Here is a 22,533-nt window from a genome sequence, read left to right on the forward strand (position 1 = left end):
GTCACCGCATGCGGGCTCAGTAGTCCCCGCGTATGGGCTCAGTAGTCACGAGCCTGGGCTCAGTAGGCGTGGTGCAGTCTCAGCTGCCCCTTGGCCTGGGGAGTCATCCCGGATCTGGGATCAAACCCATGTCTCCTGTGGATTCACCACACTGGGCCCCCAGGGAAGCCCCTCTTGTCCTGATCTTTACAGAGCGATGTTTCCAGAGCGGTGTGGTCACTGTTGGGTGGTGGGAATGGGGAGCTGGGGGGAGGGACTCCAGGGTCAGCGCGGTGGCCACTTGGCTTTGACAGAGCCACAGGAGACCCGGCACAGGCTGGTCAGTGCAGCCCAACCATTCCCTTGCAGACGGTGTGCCGGGAGCTGACGTGGATCAGACATGCTTGCAGGAGACACAAGTGTCACAGAGCTGGGACGTGGCAGTGAGATGCTGGCTGTGGGCAGTGCAATGCTGGCCGTGGGCAGTGCGATGCTGGCAATGGGCAGTGAGATGCTGGCCGTGGGCAGTGAGATGCCGGCAGTGGGCAGTGTCACCTCATAGAAATGGGTGGGGAAAGCGCTTCATTTTGTAAGGGGACTAAGAGGGCCAGCCAGGAGAGAACTTGCCAGGAGCAGTGGGTTTTGAGGGATACTTAGCAGTTTGCCAGGCATGCCACGCTGCTGCCTAAAGTCTGGTGTCTGTGCTCAGCGTTGCTGGTGTGGTAGCCAGGACCAGGCAGGAAAGCTCTGACATCACGGGGAGAAGGCTGGGAACGGGGAGCGGGGGCCTGGTAGTCAGCCTTGACCTTAGCCACTGGAAGGGCCACCACGTGGAGCGGGGAGCTGCTCCCTTCAGGTGCCCCCACCCCCTGGTTCTTGAAGCTTGGCTTTGGGACCTGAGGAGGTGTGGGGAGTAGGGAGGATGAGCTGGGAGGGCTGGCAGCTGAGAAAGTGCCTGAAGGAGTGGACGCTTGTCACCTCCCTTCTGCCCCCTTCATTCAGGGTCTCATCTGAGGTCCCCGTGATGGGGGCCCCAGCCTTCATCTTACACCCCAACAGCTGCCAGCCTGCCCTTACTGACCACTGGTCAGCAGTCCTGGGGAGCGCTAGGCCTGAGGCTGCTCTAATGAATTTCCACCAACTTGATGCTTCAGAAAAAAGAAAATGCAATCTCTTACTGTTCTGGGGGCCCAAATTCTGAGCGTGGCCTCTGAAGGCTCCAGGGGAGACTGTGTCTTCACCTCTTCCAGCTTCTGCTGACTCGAGGCACTCCCCATCATGTGGCCGAGCCGCTCGTCTCTGCCCCATCTTCACAGAGCCTTTCCCTCTGTGGCTGTGTGTCCCCTCTCCTGTCTCTGATAAGGGCACTTGTCACTGGATTTAGGCCCAGCGGGGTAATCAAGATGACCACGAGATCCTTAATTTAATTACATTTGCAAAGATGCTGTTTCCAAATATAGCACCTTGCAGTTCCCAAGGGTTAGAAAAGTGAAAGTGAAGTGAAAGTCGCTCAGTCGTGTCCGACTCTTTGTGGCCCCATGGACTATACAATCCATAGAATTCTTTAGACCAGAATACTGGAGTGGGTAGCCTTTCCCTTCTCCAGGGAATCTTCCCAACCCAGGGATTGAACCCAGGTCTCCCACATGGCAGGCAGGTTTTTTTGCCAGCTGAGCCACAAGGGAAGCCCAAGAACACTGGAGTGGGTAGCCTAGCCCTTCTCCAGCAGATCTTTCCCACCTAGGAATCAAACCGGGGTCTCCTACATTGCAGCCGGATTCTTTACAACTGAGCTAGTGAGGAGGTGGACATATATTTGGTCTGGGCTGTGTTGTGCTTAGTCATTCAGTTGTGTCTGACACTTTGCTGCCCCATGGACTGTAGCCTGCCAGGCTCCTCTGTCCATGGGGGTTTTCCAGGCAAGCATACTGGAGTGAGTTGTCATTTCCTTCTTCATGGGATCTTCCCAACCCAGGGATTGAACCCAGGTCTTCTGCATTGCAGGTGGATTTTTTGCCAGCTGAGCCACAAGGGAAGCCCAAGAATACTGGAGTGGGTAGCCTAGCCCTTCTCCAGCAGAACTTCCCAACCCAGGAATCGAACCCGGGTCTCCTGCATTGCAAGTGGATTCCTCACCAGCTGAACTACCAGGGAAGCCTTATATATTTGGGGGGGGGCTCCTATTCACCCCAGGCTTCCCTGGTGGCTCAGATGATAAAGAATCTGCCTGCAATTGAGGAGACCTGGATTCCAGTCCTGGGTGGGGAAGATCCCCTGGAGAAGGGACTGGCAATCCTCTCCAGTATCCTTGTCTGGAAAATCTCATGGACAGGAGGTTGGTGAGCTACAGTCCCTGAGGTCGCAGAGTCAGACATGACTGAGCAACTAACACTTCAACTTTCATTCACCCGTGTGGCTCAGTGGTAAAGAAACTGCCTGCCAATGCAAGAGATGGAGGTTTGGTCCCTGGGTTGGGAAGGTCCCCTGGAGAAGGAAGTGGCAACCCACTCCAGTATTCTTGCCTGGCAAATCCCATGGACAGAGGACCCTGGCAGGCTCCAGTCCACAGGGTCTCAAGAGTCGGGCACGACCGCGTGGCTGAGCACACATACGCACCACCCGTGAATGAAAACTTTCTGCCAGAACAAGCCCACCTGTGATCTCCACTTGCCCTTTCTCCCACCACCGGGTAGAGAAAAGGCTATCCCCACCCCTTTGGAGAAGAACAGACTGTGGCCTTCATGGGGAGCCTGCAAGCACACAGCTACCTCGGCAGGAACCGCGTGCCTTCACCCAGTGGGGAAAAGGATCTCCTTCATCTTCCTTCAATTAGTCACCAACATTATTCATAATAAAGATTCTGTGAGTGATTTGGAATGCTGTTTAATAATTGGTAGTAATTTCTCATAATTAGTTAGAAATTAATTCAGGCACAGAGGAGTTTCTCTGTGGGCTTTCTGGGGGCTCTTTGCTTTTAAATACTCTGGGGTAAGCAATTGCAAAGATTTCAGCAATTTCCAAGCCGTATTAGTTTGTCAATTGCATCATCTTTGGTAAGGTTCAGTAAATAAAAACAATGCCTCTGTTTTCCATTAGGAGATAGAAATTATTCATCAAGGGTGGTTTTCCATGCATGAAAACACAAGATTCAGGTCATTAATAAGGCAAAACCAGTGGAAATAGAGCGTCATGCCCTGTCAAGCATTCTAGCCACCCTTGGACAATGCCAAAGGCTCCCAAACCTGGACCCACCTAAGAGTCCCCTGTGGAGCCTTTCACAGCATGTTGAGACCCCGGCCATGCTGAGAATCAGGATTTCTCAGGCGTCAACCTGGACTTCTGAATTCTTTATGGTTCCTCAAGGATTGAATGTGCACCCCACCAGGATACATCACAGGTCATCTCAGAGTGCACAGACTCTCAGGGATCAGTGTTACCATCTGTTCAATGGGGCAGCAACCTTGAAAATCCTTACATTTGCAAAATGTGCGATAGTCCTGTCCCTCTGGAGCTTGGTGGAAAAGAAGAGCAGTCTCATCCTATCTGTTCTATATGGGGGCTTGCTTGCTACAGGAAGTGAAGTTAATTCCAGCTGATCTGGGTACCAGATTTCCTTCTCCTAATGACTTGAATCATTTCTAAAAATCTTTGGGGCAGTGTATGTGTATGTGAGTGAGTCACTCAGTCATGTCTGACTCTTTGCAACCCCATGGACTGTATAGCCTGCCAGGCTCCTCTGTCCATGGGATTCTCCAGGCAAGAATACTGGAGAGGGAAGCCATTCCCTTCTCCAGGGCATCTTCCTGACCCAGGGATGGAACCCAGGTCTCCTGCACTGCACGTGGACTCTTTGCCATCTGAGCCTCCAGGGAAGCCCTTGGGACATATACAGTTTTTACAACAAAACCTCCAGTTAGGATCCCCAGCTTCTTGGGATAAAATTCCCCAGGGGATTCTGAGAATTTCGGTCCCTTTTCTGACCACATCCCATCCCATTTATGTGCTTTGCTAGATGATTCTGGAACTTTCCCCCTAAAACTCACCCTGGAGCCAAGAGAGATGCCCTCTTGTTTTGTCCTCAACACAAAGCAGTGCTGCTCTATGGGACCAGACCTCTCTGGGCTTCGCAAATCACAGTCGACAAACTCCAAGCTAATAGCGGTGAGGAGGGCCAGAAAGCGCACAACCCAGAAAGGACCAGCGCACAGGCTTCAGGCCGTGTTCTCGGGCCCACTGAGGGGGAGTGTTGACACACCCCTACTGCACCCAGACAAGGCTGCCAGGGAGGAAAATGGGCTCTGAGGAAGAAGGGACAGGGGTCATCTCGGTTTCCTGTTCCTAATTCAGAACTGCTTGTCAGATGGTGACCCTGAATCCCACTCAGAGAAGGGGGTCTGACATAGGATGACTACAGTCTGGGTTTGCCCAAGATTCAGGGACACAGTTTGCCCCTGGGGCACAGAGCTTTCAGTCTAAGACCGTGCTTTCCTAGGCAAACCAGCTCGATGGGTCACCTTTCCTTCCAGGCTCCTCCGTGATGATCTCGCATTGAGTCCTAATGACGTCATTTCCCAGGGTGGGTGTCTTGTCTCTTAGAAAGGGGGTGTGAGCACAGCCACCAGATTGGCCTCTGGACCATTTTGCCAATCTCTGCCTGGAACCCATTCTCAGAGGGCATCTGACCTCTCACTTCACCTGGGTGCGGGTCCACGGCAGTTCTGCAGAGTGACCGAGGAGAGGAAAAGCCAGGCGGGCAAAAGGCAGTTAGCAACAGCAGACTTTTTTCTCATGTGTGTCTGGCTTTTGCAGGAAGCAAATCTTAAAGTTCTTGGATGCTGAAAAGGACATTTCTGTCCTCAAGGGGACCCTGAAACCCGGAGACATTATTCATTACATCTTCGACCGAGACAGCACAATGAACGTGTCCCAGAACCTCTACGAGCTTCTCCCCAGAACGTCTCCACTGAAAAACAAGCACTTTGGGACGTGTGCCATCGTGGGCAACTCCGGGGTCTTGCTGAACAGCGGCTGCGGGCAGGAGATTGACACCCACAGCTTCGTCATCAGGTAACCGCAATAGCTACTCTGGATCCAGAGTGGCAGGCATTGCCAGTTATCCCAAGAGGCTGAAACAAGGCTGGGTGGCTTAGATCCCTGTGCATTAGAATTGCTCGGGTAGCCTTGAAAAGTCCCAAAGTCCAGGCTGTGCCCCAGACCATTTAAATCCATCTGAAGGGTCAGAGCCCAGGGAGCCTGAGGGCTTCTGACGTACAACCAAGATTGAGTATCACTGATCTAGAACAGAAGCGGGCAGACTCTGTCCCACAGCCTGTTTTTATCAATAAAGTTTTATTGAAACAACAGCCAAGCTCATTCATTCTCATATCCTCAATGGCTGCTTTCTCACGGCAGTGGATTAGTTGGACAGAGTTGAAGAATCAAAACAGAGAGAGCATACAGCCCACAAGCCTAAAATAATACCTGGCCTTTTACAGAAAACTTTGCTGACCCCTGGATAGAATCCAGGACAAAATGTTGGCTAAAAATAATAGTCTCTTGGCCAGTTTTTGGTCCAAGTTTATAAAACTCTTTTAAGGTGTATTCTACTAGTATCTTTACTACCCTGTAGACAAAACCTGGGGAGTGAGGGGGCAACAAGGCTGGGTGGCTTAGATCCCTGTGCATTAGAATTGCTTGGGTAGCCTTGACCATTATTCTCTCCAAAGTGTCAGCTCTCATTTTCCAGTCATCTGGGGACACATTTGGCCCTGACATCTGACCTCCCACCCCAACCCAGACAGACTCAGAAACAAGGCCTCGCTGTCCCCTGATCAAAAGCAGGGCACACAGAGCCTCGAATTTCATCCCAAACACACCCCGGCCCTGGCGGAACCGCGTCTCACATTTCCATTGGGACCGTCTTGATGCAAAGAAAGCCTTGTCCTCAGCTTTGGGAAGCGGCCTTATCACAGAGCTCCCTGGACCTCAGGACGTAGGACTAGATGGTGTACTGACTCCTGTGTCCGCTGTGATGGACGAGCCGCCACAGCCCAGCAGCCACCCAGGTTTTAATTTGTTGTCCTCTGCCTGGTTCTGTCTGTGCCTAGTGTCCCCACTGGCTCAGTCTCTTTTTTTCAAAGCCCTCGAGTCTAAAGATTGGAGACAGAGGGGAGAAGGGGAGGGAAGTGGCAGGTTTGTCTGATTAGAAGCCAGAGAAGAGGTGAGGGTAGGTGAAAGTGTTAGTCGCTCAGTTGTGTCCGACTCTTTTTGACCCTATATGGACTGTAGCCCGCCAGGCCCTTCTATCCGTGGGATTCTCCAGGCAAGAATACTGGAGTGGGTTGCCGTGCCCTCTTCCAGGGGACCTTCCCTATCCAGGGATTAAACCTGGGTCTTCTGCATTGCAGGCAGACTCTTTACCACCTGAGCCACCAGGGAAGGCCTTGGTAGGAAGAATATTAAAGATGCAGAGGGTCCAGTCACCTCCTGGGGACCAGGGCAGAGGTGACCTGATTTTCATGGTGATCTTTCTTTGCTCCACCCAGCCTGACCCCAAGATTTCCAGAGGCCACGGCAGGTTCTAGTCAACATTTTGTTTGTTTGTTTTGGACACTTGCACAGAGAGATGAGCAGCATGGTGTCTGGAGTCTGGTCTTGGCTCTGCTATCCTTTTGTCGCTTGACTCAGAGTGTTTCACTCCCCTTTCTGGGCCTCAGTTTCATCATCTGTCAAATGGGTATTTGGGCTGGTGGTCTCTGAACTTCAACAAGCATATGAACCACCTGAGCTTATCAAGAGGCAGGGTAATCAGGGATGGAGTGAGGCCTGACTAAAGCCCTTGTGCTGATGTGTGGACCACACTTGGAGAGACTCGGCCACAGCCTGCTTTGCCTCTCCTGGGACCCACATCCACAGCAGTCTACACACACTTAGAAAAGAGGGAGCCACTTGGAGCAACGTGTGGTTGTCCTTTGACCTTGACTCCTTGGCTCTGGTAGATCTGTGTGTCTGTGGGGCACACTTGTGAGATCTTTAGGGACAAAAGTCAGATGGCCCGGCTGTGTACACACCCCCATTTGATGCCAGATGCCAGCACCCCTGACATACAGGCCCTTTGCCATCTCACCCTGCTTGCTTCTCCAGCCTCATCCCCACTGCACAATATGCCCCTCTCAGACCAGATCACCAGCCTTCCCATACGTACCAGCACAGGTCCACACCTCTATGCCCCGGGAATACATTCACTGGGGCTAAAATGCCACAGTGTGATGTTTTCTAAGCTGCCCAGTTATAAGACCCAGCTGAAAAGCTTGTAAAAATAGCTATCAATTCCTCAACTCGCCTGCTGAATCCAGATCTCCAGGTGAGGGACCTGGGGAGTCTGTATTTTTAACCAGTGCCTGAGGTGATTCTCCAGCTTTTGCAAGCTGGAGAAACACTCTCCTGAGGAGCCTCATCCACAAATGGGCTTCTTCTCTTCCATCCTCCTAGACTTCCCGCACGGTTACCCCCTCCGGAAGACCACCTGAAGCGCCTCCTCCCTGGGAGGATGCTGGTAACTGAACATGTACTGAGCTCTCCCTGTGGTCCAGCAGCTTTCTAAGTACTGTGGGTGTCTGGGGACTGCTTTCATCCCTGGGAGGGGGCCCTGCTGTGATCTCCATCACAGAAGCTGTTGTGGCTGTTCCTTAGCCAGCGGGGAAGCTCTCAGAAAGCACAGAGAGGCTGAGCAGGTTACCTGGAGTCACACAGGTAGAATGCACTAAGTCGCTTCAGTCGTGTCTGACTCTAGCTGACTTTATGGACCGTAGCCTAGCCCGCCAGGCTCCTCTGTCCATAGGATTCTCCAGGCAAAAATACCGGAGTGGGTTGTCGTTTCCTCCTCCAGGGGATCTTCCCGACCCGGGGACTGAACCCGCATCTCTCATGTCTCCTGCACCGGCGGGTGGGTTCTTTACCACTAGCGCCACCTGGGGAGCCCAGGTAGAAAGTGTCAGAGCTGAATTCTGAACCCAGGAGTGTGTCTTTGGAGCCCATGCTCTGTCACCTGATGTGACCCAGTCACACTTGCCTATAACATGGTCACCATGTGGGCTGAGGGCTCTTCTCCAAGATCCTGAGCACCAGAAGGCAGGCACTGTACCACTCCTGGGCCCAGCAAGTTTCTATGACTGTGCTAGAGAGAGAGCATGCTCAGTCATGTCTGACTCTTTGCGACCCCATGGACTGTAGCCCACCAGGCCCCTCTGTCTGTGGGATTCTCCAGGCAAGAATGCTGGAGTGGGTTGCCATTTCCTCCTCCAGGAGATCTTCCCAAACCAGGGATCAAACTCGCATCTCCTGCGTCCTCCTGCATTGGCAGGAGGACTCTTCCTCTGCTGAGCCACCTGGGAAGCCCACGAATTTGCTAAGGACCCGATAAATATGCATAGCAGGAGATCTTCTTCATAGCAGGAACAGGGATCCCAGAGGGGACAAGAAAGCGCAGGGAGATGCCCTGGGTCTTTGTTTGGGGATGAGGAGGAAGCCAAGAGAGTAAAGGATGGATAAAGTGAAGGATAGGCAGTGGTGCCTCAGCTTTCCCTGAAGCATCATTCATCGCCGCCTTTCTCTCCGGCAGGTGCAACCTGGCCCCCGTGCAGGAGTATGCCCGGGATGTGGGGCTCAAGACCGACCTGGTGACCATGAACCCCTCCGTCGTCCAGCGGGCCTTCGAGGACTTGGTCAACGCCACGTGGCGGGAGAAGCTGCTGCAGCGGCTGCACAGCCTCAACGGCAGTATCCTGTGGATCCCCGCCTTCATGGCCAGGGGTGGCAAGCAGCGCGTCGAGTGGGTCAATGAGCTCATCCTGAAGCACCACGTCAACGTGCGGACTGCGTACCCTTCTCTGCGCCTGCTGCACGCCGTCCGCGGGTGAGCGGCCCCGGGGTGCGGGAGGGGTGCGGTGTGGGGGGGCGTATTCCTTTCCCAGCTGCTTGTCTGCAGGCCCTACTCACTAGTTGTCTAACTTCTGCAAGTCGCCTGGCCTCTCTGAGCCTCGTGTCCTGGAGAGATGGGTCGGCAGATGGGCAGCATGTGGGATGCTGGTGTTGCCCGAGGGGTATTGCTTGTCCAGAGCGCTGTGTGGAGAATGATCCTCCAACTGCTGTTGAGCGGAGAAGGAGCCATAAGGGGGCAGGAACAGAAGCAGGAATATTTGTCGGGAAGCTCTTGCAGGAGTCCAGGCTGGGACTCACAGTGGTTTAGACTGGGATGGTGGGCATGAAGGTGCCACAGTGTGGCCGGGCTTGCTAGGACATGTGCAGTAGTATCTAAGTGTTAGTCGCTCAGTCATGTCCAACTCTTTTGCAAAAGCCGCAGACGGTAGCCCGCCAGGCTCCTCTGCCCGTGGGATTTCCCAGGCAAGAATACTGGAGTGGGTTGCCATGCCCTTCTCCAGGGCATCTTCCCGACCCAGGAATAGAGCCTGGGTCTCCTGCATTGAAGGCAGATTCTTTGCTGTCTGAGCCACCGGGGAAGCCTTTTGGGAGTAGACGCAGCAGTACTTGCCAACGGATTCTGTTTAAGGACCTCAAGGGGTGAGAGAAAGAGAAAAATCCAAGGCGGCTGTCAAGATTAGAGGTAGAGCAGGGGCTTGGTCGATGGTGTCATTTTCTGTGATGGGAGGATTTGGGGGAAGTTTGTTTGTGTTTCGGCATGTTGAGAAACAGAGCTCTTTCTCTGACATGTTAAGTATGAGATATCTGTTACAAATATACCCCACCACAGTCCTGCCCCCCCATCTTGGTCCTACATCGAATGATTCATCCAGTCCCCTGGCAGTTCGCAGTCTTCCTCTGGTGTGGTAAGACAGTTTCCGAGGGACATTGGGATGGTCTTCACTTGGGCCTTAGCCTCACTTGGTGTGACCTGGGAAGCCCTGTGAACCGCCCAGAAAGCACTCATGCTATTCTCATAAAGGTGACCCCTCGAGGCACCCGAGCCTGTGACCCACACTGGTCTCATTAGAGTCGGTATCAGTACAGAAATGCATTGCCCCCAAGAAAGACCCAGAGAAACAGGCAGTGAGAGACACTCGTGGCTGATGGAGCAGAGTGATACTTGCACGGACCAGAGCTCACTAGCCACGTCCCTCATCCTGGAGGCTGACCTGTCAAGCCTCCCTTTAGCGCCCACTTCACCCCCCTACAGGGAGCTGCCCTGGTGGCTCAGACAGTAAAGAATCATCCTGCAATGCAGGAGGCCCAGGCTCAATCTCTGGGTCGGGAAGATCCCCTGGAGAAGGGAGTGGCAACCCACTCCAGTATTCTTCCCTGGAGAATTCCATGGACAGAGGAGCCTAGCGGGCTACAGTCCATGGGGTCACAAAGGGCCAGACACGACTGAGCAACTTTCAGCTCAGCTCATCCCCTCCCAGAGCGGGGCTGTCGCAGCAACCCCAACTCATCGGTTCAGTCTCCATGCCTTTAACATCATTTCTTCTTGGAAGGAGGTCTTTATGTGATTTAGAGGTCAGAGGATATAAGGGAAGGAGATGAACTGCCTTTTGGTAAAGAGAGAAAAAGTCCCTTGGCTGGGGAATGGGCAACCACCTGGAAGAAACGATGCAGCCAGAGCTATTTCCAGTTATAATTGACTCACTTTCACCTGTCAAAATAGCATTAAGAGCCAGTAATAAACCCTTTAAACAAACAGGCTGTTAATCCTGAGATTGCCATGTCTTCCTTTGCAGGAACTCCCAGGAGGAAATACTCCAGGAGACAAATGGGGAGGGCTTCTCCTTTTAACAAGCAGAGGAGGTGGGGGATGAGGGCTCCAGGGGCTTGGGACTGATTTCTGCCAAGGACCCCCTCCTTCTGTGGGGACACTGGGCCTTGTAGGGTTTGTGTCCAGTAGGGATCATTGAGGAGATGAACAGTGTCTTTATTGAGAGGAAGGGCTTGCCTCTGTCTTGATGGGAGCTCATCTGGTGTTTACTGCAAGAAGCGTGGGCTGATAAGGGGCACAGAACAAACACATCTGAGAAAAGACCCAGGGGTCATAGAGAGGAAGGCTGAGGAGGAAGCTGGCCAAGAGGCGATCTGGCCTAGCATCAAAAACAGGGGTTTGGGAGGCAGGGACACGTGGGTTCACATCCCAGCTCGGTTACTCGCTTAGTTGTGTAACAAGCTCGACCAGGTGGCTTGTCTCACAAGCCCCGCTTTCTCTCTGTATCCTCTGGGGAGCAGTAGCCGTGACTGAAGGTCCTGTCATCGGTACAGTGAGTCCTGTGCCGACACAGGGGAGACAGGCAGGCAAGGCTGCTGCGATCACGGCAGCTGCCTCCAACCACTGGCCAAGGGAGTGGACTTGTTCTGTAGGCTCACGAGGTAGAATCAGGATCAGAGGGTCAAACCACAGAAAGGAAAGTACAGTTAGGCTCCATCTGATAAAGGTTTCTAAAGAACAATGGACCAAGTCAAATTCACCTGTCAGGCGCTCTTCACCTCAAAGTTCCAAGATGGACTATAGTTTGCAGAATAATCTCATTTCCTTATTAAAAATCTATTTATGAGGTTTTTAATCCAGTCTCACCCCTGTTTATGAGGTGGGATCAGATAAACACTATTTATTGTGGTAAAATATACACCGCATGAAACTTACCATTTTAACCATTTTTACCTGTACAGTTCAGTAGTGTCCAGCATATTCACATTGTTGTGAAACAGATCTCCAGAACTTTTTAATCTTTCAAATCCAAAATTCTGTACGTATCAAACATAAGTCCCCTTCTCCTCATAAATCCAAGCTCTGGTGACCACCATTCTACTGCAATGTCTATAAATTTGGCTACTTTGGATCCCTCATCTGTGTAAATTGCTCCGTTGGGTCTGACTCTTTGTGACCCCGTGAACTGTGTCCACCAGGTTCCTCTGTCCATGGAATTCTCCAGGCTAGAATATTGGAGTGGGTAGCCACTTCCTTCTCTAGGGGATCTTCCCGACCCAGGGATCAAACCCGGGTTTCCGACATTGCAGGGAGATTCTTTACCGTCTGAGCCACCAGGGAGCCCATTAGTTCCCCTAAAAGATACTTCACATAAGTAAAGTAATAGAGTGTCTTCTTCTTTGTGACTGGCTTGATTTGTTTAATGGGATGTCCTCAGGGTCCATCCATGTTGCAGCATGTGTCAGAATTTCCTCGGCTTTGCAGGCTGAATAGCATTCTATTGTATACAGATGTCACGTTTGGTTTCTCCTTTCATCCATCAATGGACATTTAGATTATTTTTACCTCTTGACTCTTGGGAATAGAGTTGCTATGAAGATGGGTGTGCAAATATCTCTTTGAGAACCTGCTTCCTGTTCTTGTGGATATACACTCAGAAATGGAATTCTTGGATTATACGTGGTTCTATTTTTTATTTTTTTAGGGCCCTCTATAGTTTTCCACAGTGGCAGGCACCGTTTTACAGTCCACCAACAGTGTACAAGAGTTCCAGTTTCTCCACATTCACACCAACATTTGCTATTTGATTTCTCCACATCCTTACCAACATTTGTTATTTTGTTTTTTGAGAGTATCCCATTTTAACCATTTTAAAGTGTGCAGTTCATTTAGAAGAAATTCACTATCACAGAAAAACATAGGCAAATCTCTATAATCTTGGGTTTGGCAATGGTTTCCTAACTATGACTTGAAAAGAACAGGCAACAACAGCAATAATACAATAAATAAAAATGGACTTTGTCAAAATTAAAGTTCTGTGTGTGCCAAAAAAACAACACACCAAGAGAGTTAAAAGACAAACCATAGAATAGGAGAAAATATTTGTAAATCATGTATCTGCCAAGGGATTAACATCCAGAATATATAGAGAACTCCAATAACTCAACAACAAAGAAAACCAAACAGTTCACTTCAACAATGGCCAAAGATTTGAATAGACATTTCTCCAAAGAAGATATACAAGGGACCAATAAGCACATGAAAAGGTGCTCAACATCACTAATCACTAGGGAAATATAAGTCAAAACCACAATGCCTTGCCACTTCACACCCACTAGGATGGCTGTTATCAAAGCAGTGGACAATAACAAGTGCGAGGAAATTGGCATCCTCGTGCTTGCTGGTGGGACTGTCAAGTGGGAATTGACTCTGAGACACCCTGTGCCTGTTTTACAAATGAGGAACCCGATGCCCAGACAAGTTTTGTGACTTGTATGAGGTCACCCAGCCAGTGAGAGTCACAACCCTGCCCTGAACCACATTGGCTCAGTTTAATGCAGTGTCCCAGGTGCAGCAGAAATTCACACCCACCCACTTCTGTATTGGGGCACACTGTGAGTTCAGGGGGCTGGGAGCTGCTGCACTGCACCGGTGGTCTTAGCAAACCACAGTGGGGAGCAGCTTATCAAGACTCCACGTGCACAGCACCATTGTCCCAGACACAGGGCAGCTTCCCCACCAGGCAGAACAAACAGGAAGGTCAGCACACCTCGGAACAAGCGTATGAGAGAGGGTCTGTTTCCAGACCCATTTTACTCATAAGGAAACAGGTTCAGGAATGCTACGAGAGAGAATCACCCACGCTCACTCAGATGGGCAGGAAGGGGATCGATCAGAATCCACAATAGAGGTTAATGTTCTCTGCCCCTCCCACCGCCACCCTGTTCCCGTGTCCTTGACAGATAGACTGATCTCTATCTGTTGACCATTGATGCCCCAGGGTCACTGATTGACTACCAGCCTCCTGTCCTGCCAACTGTCCCATTTTTTTTTACCTGTGACTTGCATGAAGTCAGGGGCTTCCCAGGTGGTTCAGTAGTAAAGAATCCGCCTGCCCGTGTGGGAGACGTAGGAGACGCAGGTTCAATCCCTGGGTCAGGAAGATCCCCTAGAGGAGGGCATGGAAACCCACCCACTCATTATTCTTGCCTGGAGAATTCCGTGGACAGAGGAGCCTGGCGGGCTACAGTTCACGGGATTGCAAAGAGTCAGACAAGACCCAGCAACTAAACAACAGCACAGACGCCCTTGAAGGCGTCAGTTGTCTGATTAGCAAATTCACAGGTGGTGTGACTTTGGGGGAATTCCCAATATTTGGGTCCTCAGCATTGAATCCAAATTTCTCTTGTTAGGCTGAAGTGAAAGTGTCAGTCACTCAGTCATGTCCGACTCTTTGCAACCCCGTGGACTATAGCCCACCAGGTTCCTCTGTCGGTGAAAATCATCTCCAGGCAAGAACAGTGGAGTGGGTAGCCATTCCCTTCTCCAGGGGATCTTCCCAACCCAGGGATCGAACTTGGGTCTCCCACATCTCAGGAGAATTCTTTCCCATCTGAGCCATGACGGAAGCCCTTGTCAGGCTGAAACAATGAGCCAATCTAAGAGGAAGACATTTCATATGAATGAGTGAATTCAAGACTCTCTGCTTGGGTTCCAAACGACTGTATGGGTACAGAGGGATCGGCAGTACCAACCATCGGCAGAGGTGTGGTCGCCCAAAGGAATAACATGATCTTAACAGTACACATCCTTAGCAATGGATGGACGGATAACATCTTTGAGAGTCAGGGAGTTCAGTTACGGCTTGGTCAAATCCCACTCGGAGAACCTCATTCAGTTCTGGGTACCAGGCTGGAGAGGGGCCACAGTGGCAAAGAAATTCAAAAGTTGAAAGGATTTGGAAAGAGAAGTCTCCAAAGAGCATGACAGCAGTTTTTCTTCATTCAACAAATACTTCCAGACATCTTGAGGGTTCCAGGCCTGTGCTGGGGAAACACAAAAATCAATAAATGAAGGCTCCTGCAGGTGTAGAATGAGTTCTGGGAAAGTCTATAGCAGTAGTCCCCAGCCCTTTTTGGTGTGCATGCATGCTAAGTCACTTCAGTCGGGTCCGACTCTGTGTGACCTTATGGACTGCAGCCCGCCAGGTTCCTCTGTCCTTGGGATTCTCCAGGCAAGAATACTGGAGTAGGTTGTTATGCCCTCCTCCAGGAGATCTTCCCGACCCAGGAATCAAACCCATGTATCTTATGTCTACCTGCATTGGCAGGCTGGTTATTTAACAAGCACCACTTGGGAAGCCCAACCTTTTCGGCACCAGGGACCAATTTCACGGAAGACAATTTTTTTCACGGGCTGGTGTAGGGGATGGTTTTATTCTAGCACATTACATTAATTGTGCACTTTAAGGCTGCCACTGATCTGACAGAGGTACCAGTCCATGCATGACCTGGAGGCTGGGGACCCCTGATCTAGAGTGAGTCCAGTTTCCTATGGACACTGGGAAGAACATTCCATCAGATACGATCATCTGAAATGATGGTTGCCTCTTAGGAACGGATGAATTCCGCATTCTTGGAGACGTCCAGTCTGCAAGGCCTGCGCCTTCCTGGGCTGTGGAAAGGGAAATGCATATTATACAGCGAGTGTGTTAGTTTGCAAGGGCTCCTGTAACAGAGCACCACAGGGCGGGTGACCTAAAGAACAGAAATGTGTTGCCCTACAGTTTGGAGGCTAGAACTTCTTCTGGGGGCTTTGAGGGAAGAATCTGTCCCACGTGTCTCTCTGTGGCTTATAGATGACCGTCTTCATCATCCTCTCCGTGTGTCTGTCTCCAGCTTTAAGGACATCAGTTGGATTAGATTAGAACTCAGTCTCATAACCTCACTCTAACTTGGTTATCTCTGTAAAGACTTTTATCTCCAAAGGTCACATTCTGAAGTGCTGGGAGATAGGACTTCAACATATGAGGGTTTTTTTTTAATAGATTTTTTAAGATTTTTTTTTTTGATGTGGACCATTTTTACAGTATTGAATTTGTTACAATACCGTTTCTGTTTTATGTTTTGCTTTCTTTGGCCACAAGGCATATGGTAGTGGTTTGCCCCAGTCTCCTCCAGCGAACACGAATATGGAACGTGAAAGTGTGTTCCCTGGTGGAGGTTTAGTCACTATGTTGTATCCAACTCTTTACCACCCCTGTTTGGACTGTAGCCCTCCAGGCTTCTCTGTCCACAGGATTTCACCAGGCAAGAATACTGAGTGAGTTGCCATTTCCTTCTGTGGATCTTCCCAACCCAGCGATCAAACCTGGGTCTCCTGCATCACAGGCAGTTTCTTTACCAACTGAGCTACCAGGGAAGCTCATGGCGGTGTCACCTAAAGAAAGGGAGGAAGGACTGGAATGTTAAAGCGTGATGGCATTTGGTCATTTTTAATGGATTGTCTCCATTTTTTTAATAGCAGGTACATAGTCCAAAGAAAAAGTCAAATAGTACAGAAGGATTTCAAGTGAAAAATGAGCCCTTCTCCACAGAGACAGCCTGTTAAACTGGTTTTCCTATGTGTAACCTTCCAGAGATATCCACTTTCACACCTTAGGGAGCATGTGTTAAGTACTGCATTTGCTAAATTCTGAAAATTATTCCATATCGACATGCACCACTTCTTTCTCCTTCACAGCTGCCTAACAGTCCACCATATCTGGACCATAATTTCTGTAAGCAGAAGGCATCAGTGGGCATCACAGGCTTTTGCAATCTTCTGCTGGTATAATCATTATTACAGAGATCATCCAAGTCTGAGATCTACACTCATGTGTGTATGTAGGCTTGCTTTTTAGATGTGCCATTGCTACAAAGAGATGGTTTTGCTACACACATTATTAGTTTTCCCAGAGATTGCCAAATTGCCCAACCTGGAGGTAAGTACCAATTTACACTCCCACATATGATTATTGAAAATACCTGTTTTCCCTTAACCTCACCAACATGACATATTATTAATACCTGCTATCTCTGCCAATCTGGTGAAAAAAATGACATCTGACTGTTGTGTGAAATTGGATTCCTTCCATTGTGAGTGAGGTTAAATATATGAATATATATTTTCTGTTTGGAGTGGCATCAGTTTAGATTCTTGGAGAAGGCAATGGCACCCCACTCCAGTACTCTTGCCTGGAAAATCCCATGGACAGAGGAGCCTGGTGGGCTGCAGTCCATGGGGTCGCTAGGAGTTGGACATGACTGAGTGACTTCACTTTCACTTTTCACTTTCATGCACTGGAGAAGGAAATGGCAACCCACTCTAGTGTTCTTGCCTGGAGAATCCCAGGGACGGGGGAGCCTGGTGGGCTGCCGTCTTTGGGGTCGCACAGAGTCGGACACGACTGAAGCGACAGCAGCAGCAGCTTAGATGCTGGAATCTAGCCTGCAGGTGCCTTTTGTTTTGCTTGCTTTTGCTGTGCTGGGTCTGTGTCGCTGCGTGGGCTTGTCTGTAGTTGCAGCGGGTGGGGCTGCTCCCTAGTTGTGGCACGCGGGCTTCTCATTGCAGCGTGGCCGAGCACTGGCTCCAGGGTGCACGGGCTTCAGTCGTTGCAGCATATGGGCTCAGTAGTCACAGCTCATGGGCTCTAGAGCACAGGCTTAGCAGTCGTGGCACACGGGTATATTTGTGAGATCCAAGGCATGTGAGGTCTTCCCGGAACAGTAATCAAGCCCATATCTCCTGCATTGGCAGGCTGATTCTTTACCACTGAGCCACCAGCAAAGCCCTAGCCAGAAGGTTTAAACCCCCAGGAAATGGTTTTGCCAGGTCCTTGCATGGCCCCTAGGACAGATGCAATATCTGTGCGAGACTGGCTGTCTTTTGACTCCCTGAGCAGGGAGCTAGCTCCTCGACTCATATGTAGCAGGAGGAACCCCTTAAGTAACCAGCATCTTGTTCTTCCTCCTTTCTTTGGGCAACATACTGTCTAGCATGCTGTAAGCCTACCTTTCACATGTGAGGATCCAGTATCTGCCTAGAAGGGTTTAGGGTAAGGCTGGACTCCTTCACCTCTCCTGCCAGTTCCCCCAAAGGCAGACACTAGCCTCTACTTGCTCAGCTTCACTCATTGCTTCATTAAATAAAGATTGTGACGCACCCACTTTGTAGATGAGCTATACTAAGATCTGGGGTAATATGGAAGCAGAAAGTCAACCCACTTGTCATAGAAATTTAAATTGTACGGGAGGAGAAAGACAAGTAAACAAGTCATTGTAGCATGGTCAGTGCTAGAATAGGAAACAAACAGTGCACAGGACACAGAAGCATCCAGGCAGGTCCTGGAAGGCTTCCTGCAGGAAGTGGCATTGAAGCTGAGACTGTAAGAAGGAGTTGCCAGCCAGGAGAAGTAGGAGGTAGTGGTGTCCTGGAAGAAGCCAGAAGTCCCTGGTAATAGTGTGGCTGTGCACACCAGATGGTGGGAGGGATTTCAAGCCCAGATCTCAGGGACTTCACCAGTTGAGCTGAGGGTGCTAGATGTCCTCCTATGGATCTCAGGAGTCACAGGGGCTCTATGGGGGGCATGGTCAGACTTGAGGCTAGCCTGGCTCACTGAGAGCACCAACTTGGGTAAGCATGGAGGCCTGGGACCAGGCATCGGCCTCAGGAATCCCCAGGGCTTGCCCAGCTCTGCAGGTTTACCCCAGCCTCTGAAACAAACCTCCGATCTCCACTTCCACAAAGCTGGAAAGCCACATCCTGAGATGCCCCCCAAGACGCCAGAGCTCTCACATGTTCCCAAGGACAGTGATGGGCTGTGGGGTTCCTGGACACCACTGGCTGCCGATGTAGATGATGGGAGACCAGGCTGTCTGAGAGCCCTGCTCCTGGCTTTGCTGCTGATCTGTGCAAAGCATCACCAAGAGTCCCTCAGCAACCACCTGTGACACATTGCTGTTCCTTGGGGATGATATGAGCCATATCCCACAAAGTGCTTTCAGCTTAGAAAAAGCCCTCTTGGCCACTTTTTCTGAAAGTGGCAACCACCATGCTTGCCATGTGCTGAGCACGGGAATCCAGGGAGAAAGACAAAAAAGGCACTTTGGTGATGATTTTTGGCCCTCCTCATTTATTGCCGTCCACGCTCGTAAAACATGGCGCTTAATCGTCTTGGCAATTGGGGTAACCGCTTTGAAAAATAATTACTGCCTTCTTGGAGATTACTTTGCCTTCTAATTAAAACCTCCAGACTGGTATATTAAAGGTGCATTGTCAATGCAGCATCCTGGATACACCCAGCTAACCTCATTTGGGAAGGCAAAATTAATTAGTTTGTGTTTTAACACCCAGCTGTTATCCTTAGGAAAAGAAATCGTCTACAAGTCGGCCACGCACACTGTCTCTAAATTGGCCAGGGCGGCTGAGGAGAAATAAAGGAAATGGAGAGTGATTTGTTCCTGCATAACTCTGCCAGCTTCTAGAACAAGCTGCTCGTTAGATGGCGGCCCCATGTCCCTGTCAGACCTCGCTCGGGAGTTCTTGTTTACCCAGAGAGGCAGAATCGGAAATGAGAGGGTCCCTCCTGCCGCTGATCTCAGTTCACTCTGGAGCCGCTTTTGCTCCTAATACCTTTCGCTGAGCGATCCTGGGCAGCAGATCTGAGAGGCTGGGCATTTCTCTTCCTGTCCCAGCCGGTCAGAATCACAAAGCTGCGTGCACTGCTAGCCGCCCCCCTCCTTTCCTACTGCTACCCCTTTTGCAATTCCATTTAAGTCCAGCACTTGCCGAGCGCCGTGGAAGCCAGGATAATCAATTCTAGTTTATGCTACAATAACAATCCCAGGAGCCCTTGTCATTTCGCACAACAGAAGTTTCTCATCCTTGCAAAATGTGATGTAGGTTGGCGGGGGCTCTCTTCCAACCAGCGATTCAAGGACTTAGGATTCTTCTATCTTAGGCTGACATCTTCCCAGGAGTCACTGAGGTTATCCAAGGCAGGAAAAAAAGCACTAGAAGAACCATTAGTCCCGCAGGGGGCATTTCCGGCTGCAGCCCATTGGCCAGAACTGGTCACGTGACCCCAGCTCTTTGACAAGGGATGTTGAGAGATGTAGGCCAGCCCACAGAGAACTGGTCGAGTGATGGTGTCTCTGCCACAGTGCCTTGGCTGCAGCACTCACCGAGCCAGGGGCCTCTGATCTCCCCACGAAGGAGCGTAAGGCGTGGGGAGATCACAGTGTAGTGGGAGTCCAACCCAGACAGTCATGAAGGATCAGCCTGGGTTGAGAAGCACAGTGAGAAACATGGAAACAAAACTCGTGGTAACAACGGGGAGAATGACTAACTCAGTTTGAGCAGAGGAGAAGAGAAGGGAACAAAGGGAGCGTTTCCAGGAAGACGTGATTCATGAGCTTAGTTTGGGGGTGGGGGGGAGAGTTCACCCAGAGGACATGTCGGGGACAGGCGTATCTATGAGGAGGGCACAGCACAGGTCTGGGTAACCTCAGACCCACCTAGGAGCTACTTGGATGTTTCCCCACTGATTTCATTCTTCCCAGCCCCTCTCTGGTCAAAGCATCGATGGCCAGGGAAAAAAAAAAGTAATTTCTAAAGGTCTTACCCCGCTAAAGCCTTGCAATCAGAACATAAACCGCAAATCCCGAATATGGCATGTGGCTGTTGTTAGGCTTGAATATCTCAGAAAGTGAGCAATCTGTGAGACGTTCCCATGCGGGGACACAGCCTGTGGTTCGTGTGTCTCTGGATACCATCCACAGCGGCTGCAGCTAGCTCATCTCAGCCCCGACACCCTCCCCTACAGAATCACCATGGAGCACAAACAGCCCAGGAAACAGGAGTGGGGAAGCTGCATTTATCCGAGCTCTATGTGACCAGCTGCGTGAGAAGTTTGCCTCTTCTCGGGCAGGTCACCCTGGATTCTCATTTTTTCCTCTGTAAATTGAGAGACGGAAATGAGTTCGATCCAGGAGACCCGTGGATTACTCACAGATGTGGTCTATTAACTCACTCAAGAGGGACCCACGTGATTTATTTTTTAAATGTTTTAAATTAGTTGCCAACATTTAAAAATTTGGAGAATTTGCTTGAAAATCCAGATTTCGGATAGCTTTGAAAAAATTAGAAAATTTGACAGCACCGCACAGGACAACCGTAAAACCCCTTGGCAGCACAGGGGCCAGCGTCAGGCTCCCCTCCACACGTGTCCCAGCTCGTTCAGTTATATCCCCTTGCCAGGTTGCTAAGCTGGATGAGCTCCCTAGGCCCAGTTGTCTTTAAAGCTCTGTGACTATGCCTCATGCTTACTTTTAACCATCTCTTTTCTCTAAACAAGTCTCCTTCTTAGGTTCTTGTAGCAGAACTGCCTGCCAGTTAGAGCAGGACTTCTTAGCCTTGGCTGTACAGTTGAATTTACTAGGGGAGGTTTTAAAAATCTCAGTGTCCAGGCAGCACCTGGATGGTGGGAGCCAGGCCTCGGTCCTCTTAAAGCCGCAGGCGATTCCAGTGGGCAGCCTAGGGTGGTAAGTGTTGAGTTAAAGCTGAAAGTGCAGTGGACTAGCTCAGGAGGGGACGAGCTGCCCGTTGCTAGAGGTGGTTAAGCCGATGTAGATAAGCACTTCGCGGGGACCAGCTGCTCTCTTGTGGATTCTTCTCCTCCTTGCACTTTCCCTGCCTTCACCCCACAGGGTCCCCCCAAGTTCTGCTCAGTGCCATTGAGCATGTGCATTACACTTACAGGGCTTTGGGACATCCCTGACTGTCCAGTAATTAAGACTTCCAGTGCAGGGGGCACGGGTTTGATACCTGATCAAGGAAGATCCAGCATGCCATGTGATGTGGCCAAAAAATATTTTTAAATCAAAAAAATGAAGGGGCTCAGCATAGGGTAAGTGGAAGGTTTTACTAGAGATAAAGAGGTTGGTCCACACTCTCATTCTAAATCCAAGTAGGAGAAAAACCATGATGGGAAGCAAAAGTGATGACAATGAGAATGGCTGTTTTCCCACTTCTGGATTATATGGAACTTGGAGGCTGTCTTTGTTGTTGTTGATTAGTCACTCAGTTGTGTCTGACTCTTTGTGACCCCATGGACTGTAGCCTGCCAGGCTCCTCTGTCCATGGGATTCTCCAGGCAAGAACACTGGAGTGAGTTGCCATTCCCTTCTCCAGGGGATCTTCCCGACCCAGGGATCGAACCTGTGTCTCCTGCATTGACAAGTGGGTTCTTTACCACTGAGCCACCTGGGAAGCCCCTGGAGGCTGTCTTGGTGATCCTTTGGTCTGTGCCCCATCATTGTATAAATGTGAAAAGTGGGTTCAGCAGGGAGAAGCGACTTGCTCAAGGACACACAGGTGGCTGTTGATAGAACTGTCACTGAAACTACCTTTCAACCTCTGTCGCTTAGTCGGTGAAATGGAGGTGGATTCTTCCTTACTGTTTTCTCATGCAGGTAAACTGAGGCCCTCTATATATGGAGGGAGCTCAGTGCCTCACTCACAGGAAGCCCTTAGCCTAAGGCTCCACTCTTCCCCATACAGGAGATGTGGGTTTGATCCCTGGGTCAGGAAGATCCCCTGGAGAAGCAAATGGCAACCCACCCCAGTATTCTTGCCTGAAAAATCCCATGGACAGAGGAGCCTGGTAGGCTACAGTCCATGGAATTACAAAGAGTTGGGCACGAGTTAGAGACTAGACAACAACAAGCACTCTTCCCCACCCTGCCCATTGTCTCCGCTAACACTTCTGGCAGACTCCTTTGTGGGACCCAGCCGCATTGGGCAGC

At 50.5% G+C, this 22,533-nt stretch overlaps 1 protein-coding gene across 1 annotated transcript in view; it reads left to right on the plus strand.

Moving 5' to 3' along the window:
• ST8SIA2 (ST8 alpha-N-acetyl-neuraminide alpha-2,8-sialyltransferase 2) overlaps nucleotides 1–22,533 on the plus strand; it is a 73,127-nt gene that overhangs the window by 44,657 nt on the left and 5,937 nt on the right. Inside the window, exons 4-5 of the mRNA XM_040256982.1 lie at nucleotides 4,789–5,046; nucleotides 8,600–8,893. Coding sequence (XP_040112916.1) covers nucleotides 4,789–5,046; nucleotides 8,600–8,893 — 552 coding nt within the window. The remainder of the gene's footprint in view (nucleotides 1–4,788; nucleotides 5,047–8,599; nucleotides 8,894–22,533) is intronic.

Source organism: Oryx dammah, unplaced genomic scaffold (assembly GCF_014754425.2).
Source record: "Oryx dammah isolate SB20612 unplaced genomic scaffold, SCBI_Odam_1.1 HiC_scaffold_16, whole genome shotgun sequence".
NCBI classification, from domain to species: Eukaryota; Metazoa; Chordata; class Mammalia; order Artiodactyla; family Bovidae; genus Oryx; species Oryx dammah.